This window comes from Nannospalax galili, unplaced genomic scaffold (genome assembly GCF_000622305.1).
Source record: "Nannospalax galili isolate Female #2095 unplaced genomic scaffold, S.galili_v1.0 scaffold87, whole genome shotgun sequence".
Lineage (NCBI taxonomy): Eukaryota > Metazoa > Chordata > Mammalia > Rodentia > Spalacidae > Nannospalax > Nannospalax galili.
Genome location: NW_008360320.1, coordinates 1,389,935 through 1,399,261, shown reverse-complemented (window position 1 = coordinate 1,399,261; position 9,327 = coordinate 1,389,935). Strand labels below are relative to the sequence as shown.

Genomic DNA, 9,327 nt, shown 5'->3' with positions numbered 1-9,327 from the left:
CGGGGGGGGGGGGGGTCCCACCTGCCGCCACCCCCAAAGCCCGGCCGGCCACACTCACCTCGGGGAAGCAGTCCTTGGCAAAGACGTGCAGCAGCGCGGTCTTCCCACACTGACTGTCTCCCACCACTACTATCTTGCATTTCACGTTCTGATTAGGATCCATGATAGATTTAGTGGATAATTTCTGGCTGGCTCTTCTCTCCTTCATTGATGTTGCCTTATTTTCTCTTGGAACAGGAATTTTCTCTTTAGAAAAAAAAATATATATACTTCTCTCTCTATATAAAAAGCAGATATAAAAATAAATCGCAAGGCTGGTGGGAAACCTCGAGGCACAGCGCAGATGAGGGGAAGAGGCGGCGGCTTGTTACTCCGCTCCAACAAGTTTTCAGCCTGACTCCACGCCTCGCCTCCCAAGTCCAATTCCGATCGTCTGCTTTGTTTCACGCTCTCTGCTCGGCTTTATACGCCCGGCCTTCCAATCCTCTGCTTTCTCAATGAGAGAAGGAAACTGATCCGCCTCCTCCCCTTTTATGGAGCCTGGGAGCTAGAGCTGGCAGCCTAGGCAGAAAATGTAGGCAGCGCGCCCTCTAGGGTAGCCTGCGGGATGGACTTCAGACCTTGGCTCCAGAACAATTTGAAGAAGCCCAACAGGATTTGCTGATGGATGGGACCCTCCAAATCCAGAAGGAGGGGGAGGAGGGAGAAACTAGTGTCTGTGCATATTAACTTGTACTGCAATTCCTTTAAAATTGCTTTCGCAGGGGTACCTTTCCTTAAGTAAAAATAAAAATATTTCCGACTCAAGTTAAAGCATAATTATAAAACATAGGAAGCAAGTCTTGGATGTGTAAGGACTAAGTGGTTATACCTAAACCCATAAAATAACAGCAATGAAAACAACAACAGCGAGTCAGGTGCACAGCTGGTGGAACACTAGCTACACCAGGTAATTTCAGACACCAGGGCTGGCTTTCCTGGGTCACTGAAGTGGACTTGCTTTAGAAACTTTCTAGTTTGAGTCATTTCAGAGGAGGCAAAAGGTTTTAAGACACTGTGGATGAGAGAGGGAAGGTGGGCTGGAAAAGAAAAAAATGGAAGATGACAAAAGCCATTGGAATCTCACCTCCACTGCCTCTCCTGCTGGGAGGAAGCCCGCCCGCCCCGTGGGCCAGATAGAGCCCTTCTAGCCCTTTATCTGCAGCACAAAGCACTCACCTCTTAGCTGAAAGCCCAGGGAACCCCCACCTCCCACACCCCTCACTTTCCAACTCTCACAGCCAACAAGTCTTAGAAAGGGACAAAATAGTTCCTGTTTGTTCTCATTTTTCTATGAGAACAGCATCTTCACTGCCCAAATGGTGAGAAGGTCTTAGTTATTAAACTTACAGTGTTGGGGTCTGGGAAGGTAGCTCAGTCGGTAAAATGCCACAGTCAGTAAAGTGACCTGAGTTTGATCCCCAGCACCTACATAAAGAGCTGAGCACAGAGGTATACTCCTGTAAACCCAGCACTGACCGACACAGGATGGTCTATGGGGCCTGCTTGCCATCCAACCTAGCCAAGCTGGTGAGCTCCAGATTCAATAAGAGACCGTGCTCAAAAACAATGTGGAGAGCAACTGACATCACTCAGTGTCAACCTCTGGTTTCCATAAACATGTGCTCGTACAAATGTAGCCTACATGTAACCCTTTATGGAAACTTCTAGGCTTAAAATAAGAAATTGAAGATACAAAAAAGTTGAGTACAGGGACTGTGTACTGAAGTTCAGGGGTCTCAGGATAGTGGCATCCTTTCAAAGCTGAGGATGCTAGAGTCTTCCCTTGAACTCTAGCCCTGCCTCTCACTTGATGTGCAGGCTTGTTTTACCCAGGTGAGGGCCGATCATGCAGAAAGGTACTGCTGGCCCTGTTGAAGGTCTTTGGAAGCATTTTCCAAAATTTGCTTGGAAGAACTTTATCCCCCTCCTTGCACAACTAGTAAGGGGGACACTGTGCCCCTTGTCTTCCTCTGATGCACTTCCTGAAGCTGCAAACACTAACATGTCCTGTGCAGACTTAGTATAGTTGAACCTGACATTTTGCAAACTTCCCTAAGTACAGGAAATGTCTGTCAAACTATTCATTTGGTTGTTTGAGAAGCAATGGGCGTCATAGAGGGTCCTCTCAGAGAGAGATGAGTTTAGGTCCAGAGCTTTACATATTCTGGCTGAGTGACAGTGGATCAACTATTTCACCTCTGCAAGCCTCAATTTCATTAGCTTTAAACCAGGATTCAAGACTGTAATTGTAGTTTTGTAATTGAAGTTTGGAAAACAGTTTATGGGACAATAAGGAACTTCCTACTCTATACTTCATGATAACTCTTACTTGCTCTTCCCAGAATCAATAAACGTATCTTGAAAAACCCTGGATTCATCAGTCAACTTACTAATAGAAACTGGGCCCAGACTTTCTTTTATCATATTTTTAGCCCATGAAATTACCCTTCTCCAGAGATATGATTTGACCTTTCATATTCCTATATCGATATAATTTGCATCGTTAAATCACTTTGACTTGAGTTAATTATTAATTTTAAATTGAAAGATCAATGAGTTGGTCAGCCCATAATTTATCATCTAAGCTATGTCTGAAAGCAGAAGGTGATCCTACCAAGGATATGGCAGGTGTCCAGGTGTAAAGGGTCTATCCCACCAAACAGTAGTATAGACACTTTTCAGGAACAATCTAGAATCATAGTAGATGACTATTTCTGGAAATCAGGTGACCTGAATCTCCAGAAATCTGCCAGATGCTGAGTGAAATTTAATGGATGTGTAATGGAGTACAAAACCAACTTCCTGGAGTCGCCAGCTCTGAGTATTTCTAGGGAAGTGATTATTTTATTTGTTTTTTTAATGTGTTTTAACTCTCCCTAATGTTTAGTTTAGCATTTCTTAAGTAGGTACCTGCTATCTACCAGGAACAGTTCTAGTGACTTCAAGGAGGGGAGTAAACGTGCAGACCTCTTTCTGCTCCCACAGAGCGTATATTGCAAATGGTGATAGATAATAAGGAGGAAAGCACACAAATCACAGCACTATGCCAAATCTATAAAGAAAACCAGGATGGCATGAGGAGGCATAATGTGGTGAGGATTCTGCAGTGTGTCTGTATGGAGATGAATTTATTAAGGAAGAGGATGAGTAAGCCATGAGAAGGTCTCACAGAAGGCTGCTTCAGGCAGGAAACAGAAAGGCTATGTGGGGAAAGTCTTGGCAGATTTAAGGACCAGAAGGAGACCAGATTGACCGGGGCCTACTAAAGGACAGTGATCAGTGAGGAGACAGAGGAAGAGCAGGGGCTGGGTAACCAGTCCTAGTACCTGGATTTTCTTGTAAAGGCCACATGAAATCACAGCAGGACTTGGAGGAGGGTCATGGCATGATTACGTGAATGAATGAGTGAACAGGTGGGTGGCCCTGGTTCTAAGTCTGTATCTGTCACTCACTATCTGGGCATCCTTGATGAAACCTCATCTTCAGTGAGAATATGAGATCCAAACACCTTTAGCTCTAGAAAACACTAAGGTATTTGGATGCAATGGAAACTTTCTACTGAGAAACAGATTCATCTGGAAAGTATAAAGCCCCCATCTAGGGGTCATATATTACAGAATGACCTTCCTTTTGTTATTCTTCTGTTAGTGTTTCTTTTCCTCTTCATGACTTTCTCCTTTCCCTGCTATATTATCTCTGAGCTCAATGGAAGAGAAAATAAATAGCAAGCATTTCTTTATACTTTTATTAATAATGCATATTCAGTGCCCTAAAAGGTTTGAGCTTAAAAAAATCTTTTCTTTATGACTAACCCTTTAATATTACGGGGTATCCCTCTCCCATAACAAATATATTCCCTTTGGAAAAAAAAAAAAAAGCTGATTCCAGCCCTAGAGAGAGGACTGAGGGTCCCCAGCTAGGGACAGCAGACGACTAATAAACAATAGCTCAGTGTTCTTTCTGTGAGCACTGGGCTATAAGACAGGAGCTTAGAGTTTTAGTTCAGTTTAAACTAATACAGTATCTGACCTTGGGCGCCCACTGAATTCTTTCATTTCATCCTTACATGAAAGAAGCCATCCCTACATGACCCCTTTAAGTGTATACAATAAAATTGCTTAGAAAAATCACATGTCCTATACTTTAAGAATTTCCTTTTTTCAAAACACTATACAGATCCCTACCCTCCAAGTTCCAAGTTCAGTATGTTCAGAGACATCTCACTGCACAATGTAATATGGTAAGGCATAATCCTATTGTTTATATAGATTGCTTGCCTCTCTTCGGACACTGTGGACCTGTTTGAAAAGCCAGCGCACAGTGAGGAGAAAGCACAGGTCACTTACAAGAATCATCTGTGAGCTGAGAGAAAATTAACACAAAAACAAGAAAAGAAGCAGGATGCCCTCAAAGACATTATGTCAGAAAGTAGGGATATGAGTCATGGACATTCACTTTGAGAATTTAACAAGGTGATGGATCTTAAATTCACTTAAAGTTGTGAGGAATAAGAGCAACAATATAAACATTTTTCTATACGGAATAACGTTAATTTCTCTTTTGTCTCATGGGGAGTTGTCAGGAGAGGATGTTCACTTGACTAGCCTTACATATCAATAAAATATGAAAAATTTTTCTGGAAAAAGAAGAATTGAAAGAATGCTCATAAAATTCAATAGGCTGGACTTGCTAGTTGTGTTTTCCTGGAAGGAATTTTTTTCTTTATTTTCTCCTAAAAGTCTGCCTATGCGCTCTGTCCAAGGGCATTGGTAGGTTTTCTCCGCTGTGTGGTAAGACTGCTCCAGTGTAGGTTCAAGTTATCTGGTCTTGCCACATGGACTTAGCCCTCACTCTGGCCAACAAGAAATGACACAACTGTGTGAGCGTCACTGATCATCCCTTCCTCTGTTCATAACAAACTTGACAAAGAATTTCTTGCCTTCTGTAGAGACCCAGACAAGGTAAATTTGGTTCTGTGCATTTTAGGCCACATATAATATTTTTCAACAGCTTCTCCCTAATTTTAGGATTTTCAATTGCTCATGTCATTTTCTATAATTCAATATTTCTGAGAAGAGAAAATAAGCAAGAGATTATGACAAAATTATCAGACTGATTGCTTAGTATGCCAAATATTTAATTATACTTTATGTCAATCAATGAATAAAATACAAAAAAAAATTAAGGAATGAATAAGGAAAAGATATTTAATGAGTTGTTTTTAGCTATTGCTCTCTTTGAAAAGTATATGCAGTAAGTTTCAGAGAGGAACCTTTTTGAGTGTTTTAGTAAGAGGAAAAAGAAGATTATCATTGAGCACAAATCAGACCATCTCCCTGAGCTGCCTGAGCTTCATAGTCAACCTCAGGAGATACACTGAGCTTCTGATGGCTATGCACATGGTCAAGTGGCATTTGATATTATAATCCAAGACTTAAAAGACACAAGGAGAGATTTCCTATTAAGTTTCTGGAAAAATAGTGGAGGGGGTCTGAATATGATTATAAAACATTGTAGGAAATTCTCAAAAGAGTCAATAAAGATATGTAAATTATAAAATTTCTAGAAAAATTCCCTTTGGAAATCCTTGTCCCTTATACCAAAATACTCAATAAATGGGTATGTGGACATTGAACTGAACCAGGCATGGTGGTGTACACTTTAAATCTCAGCACTGGGGAGGCAGAGACTCTCTGTGAGATCAAGGCCTACCTGGTCTATAGAATGAGTTCCTGGTCTGTATAGGGGAGACCCTGTCTCAAAAAAACAAAAGTAACAATAGCAAAGGCTGTAACAAAAACAAAAACTGAATTGAAATTTGTGCTTGCTTAATACAAAATAAGTAACAGATAAAGTTAATAAATAAAAATATCCAGTAGCTACTATCTGATCATTTCTGATCCTAAAATGAGGAAAGAAAAGACATATGATTGGGACAACTTGAAAAAAGTCACTAGCTTATGCAAAAGTTAAAGGTAAAACGGGGGGTTTCAAGGATCCAACCTCAGCTTGCTCAGATAATCTTCCTTTTCTCTGTTCATATCAAATTTGACAAATAATTTGTTGCAGTAGCTGTCTAGTTATTTTGGGGCTGTTGACTATTTCTCTGACAAACAAAACCAATCAACCAACAAAGAAAAAATACATGCATTTTCCAGAAGTTGCTTTCTACTCCGAATTAGAAAACAGGTTACAGTAACTTTGATGAAAAACCTATAAAGTGATGTCTAAGTCTTTTACTCTTTAATAGTTAGTGAAAAGTTGAATGTTTTAAGTGGGGTTGTATCAGAGTGTGAGTCTTTGCTGGCACATGAGTCAAGTTCAGATTGGCTCCTAATGCTTCCTGGCCCAAAATTAGACAGCCAGTGCTGTAGAGCATTGCAGGGATGGGGTGAAAGGTGGATGTTCCTTTGACATAACTGATTCGATTTCAGCAGAGCTTGCTTCCCTACATCATGTTCTCATCTGAGAGGTGGCAATTGACTATAGTCACCAAGTTTATCATTTACCAAGTTTATAACTGACTTGATAATGGCAGCAGAAAATGACAGCCCTGTATCTTTATAACATTTTACCCCAGAATTAGGAAGAAAAGGATTTCATTTTGCTTTGATTTTATTCATATGCATTGTGTTCTTGTTCTAAAAGACACTTTCAGTTAATTTTTCCTTATGGCCAGGTTGCAAGTAGAAAGGAAGAATCTTATTCTTTACTCTTGGAGGAAGAGGCAGTATTGGGAACATGAGAATGTCTAAGGTAATGTAGACCCAGATGAGCTCAGACAAACACTGATTGATTTAAATCACACTTTTTATCATTTATTGAGCATGTGCGTGCGCACACAAGGATGCCAACGTCACAGAGGCATGTGGAGGTCAGAGGTCAGGGACAACTTGCAGGAGCTGGTTCTCTCCTACCGTGTGAACCCTGGGAATCAAACTCAAGTCATCAAGCTTGGCTGCAAGTGTGTTTATGCACTGAGCCATCTTGCAAGCTCCAAACACTGGTTGTTAAAAATAGATTTGTGAGAAAGAAGCAAAAGAGGTAGGCCTATTGGCAACTTAGTGAGTCCCTGTCTCAACAAGACAAAACAAAACAAAACAAAACAAAACACATTGGAAAGAGGACTTAGACATTTGGATGTAGCTTGTTTGTGAGAGTGGAGTGCTTAGTTTGTTTAGTATATGTGAGGCCTGGAGTCAATCTTTAATATGAGAGAGAAAGAGAGAGGGGGAGAGAGAGAGAGAGAGAGAGAGAGAGAGAGAGAGAGAGAGAGAGAGAGATATCTTTATATCAATTGTATATCAGAGAGAGAGAGAGAGAGAGAGAGAGAGAGAGAGAGAGAGAGACTTCTTTATATGGTTCTTATATGGTTGACAAGAATCATGTCTTTTGTGCTTTCCCCCAAGCCTGAAGACCTGAGTCTGACAACCTGAGTTGTACCCCTGAGACCCACAAGGTGGAAGGGGAGAGCTGACTCCTGAAAGTTGTCCTTTGATCTCTCCATCCTCACTACCACACTAAATAAATGAATAAATAAATAATTAAATAGTTAATTTTTGGAAAAGAATCATGCCTTTTCTAAACTTCTGATCTTGACCGTTCTCTGCCTTTTCCCTACCACAGCTTGTAGAAGCCTCTAGAAGCCTCTCTGACAGGCAGTTTCTCCAGTGCTACCTGAAATACCACTCACATCACATGTCATTGTGAGATGACTCTTCACACCTTGAGACTGGTCACAGGAGCAGAGGACAAATGACTCAGTCTAATCCTGGCTCTTATGCAAGGTCTCTAGGTCCCATCACTGTCACCAAAGCAGGACAGACTGACCATAGGTTAAGAATACGTAAACATTCTGATGCAACGTCTGGTGTCTAGCAAGATGTGCAAGTTATATGAGGGGAAAATTGTCCTGTGCCTTTAAAGCATAGAAGAGATCTTAATATAGGCATGATGTCATTCATCTTAATTCTGACTCACAGCAAAATGTATGTGGCCATTGATTGAAATAAATACTTACTTATGCAGTACAGTTTGTTCTCATGTGTGGTTTCCATATCACCTCTGAAAACTACACCATCATAGATCTACATTATCACAGCAATTCCATGGAGCCAATCAAATGCCTGCTTTTGGAAACTTCCACGTCATCAGGTCCCACACATAGAAGCTGAGGTTGACCTGACAGCCAAGCAAACAAGATGGTATGAATACAATTAACACATATGAAATCAAAGTCTATGGTACTTCAGAAATTATGGAACCATGAAGAAACAAAGACACAGAGAAAATAAGGATGCAATTATTTTTATTCAAACACAAAAATTAAAAAGAAAGGCACATAATAGCATCATTACAGGGAGAATGACGCACAGTAGAAATCATCAATGTTGACTGTCTCCTAAAAGCTATCGGCAGTTTTCCAATTACTGTATCTTGGAAACTTTAAAAAACGGTATTTTGAGGTTTTCAAATATGTATCTCAAACTTTTCCAGAAAATAGCTTCATGTATATGAGTTCACAGTTTTATCTTCCCACAGGCATCTCTGTGTTTCAGAAGCCTGACTGAATGGGGCCTGCCTGGGCTTCTCAGTTACCCCTTTCCCTCCTAGCTATTCCTGGCTAAGCCTGTCCATTTCCATATGACTTCCTCATATCATCTGTTTGCAGAAAATTAGCACGGAAGGCCTGGGAGGTCAGGGCAAAAAGAATTCAGAGAAAAAATAGAGCAGAAGCTTGGGCAGTTCTGTGCCATAACCTGAGGCAGCTCACTGATTGGGAACTGTCCTGCTCAGCCCAGAAAGGCTTGTGTGCAGAATAAGACTTCTTCCTGGGCACAAGTATAGAAGTTTTTTAGAGGGAAAATTACTTGGTTTACTTCCAGGCCCCTGGTATCCATGTTCCAAAACAGTAGTCCCCAAAGACCTTTGGAACTACATGGAAAATCTGTTTCTATTAAAATATTAACAGAGTGTTAAACTACAAACCTATTGTCCAGAAGAAATCTAAGGCACAAGCAAGGTCTCTAGATCTTTTAGAAAAACAGAACATTACAAATAACAAGGCTAAAATCTTGAAAGCAAAGTTTGGTTTATATAAATATAATAATCTTTAAATGAGAAAGAGAGAGTCCATTATTTTACTTCCTTTAAATTAAAGACAAATAACTGTTTGTCTTTGCCTTATGACATAGATGTGGTATATTATGCATTCCATTCTCCTTTAATCTTCAAATAGCTACAGAGAAGTTGCAATACGAACTGAAATGGTTTCCTTGCAAGGAA

The 9,327-nt window shown here is 40.5% G+C and overlaps 1 protein-coding gene across 1 annotated transcript in view; it reads right to left on the bottom strand.

Moving 5' to 3' along the window:
* The window catches only part of Rnd3 (Rho family GTPase 3), a 17,285-nt gene extending 16,826 nt beyond the window's left edge, over positions 1–459 (bottom strand). The window contains exons 1-2 of the mRNA XM_029559709.1: positions 327–459; positions 59–246 (exon numbers count right to left, since the gene is read on the bottom strand). Coding sequence (XP_029415569.1) covers positions 59–208 — 150 coding nt within the window. The 5' untranslated portion in view covers positions 209–246; positions 327–459. The remainder of the gene's footprint in view (positions 1–58; positions 247–326) is intronic.
* Positions 460–9,327: the final 8,868 nt, after the last annotated feature.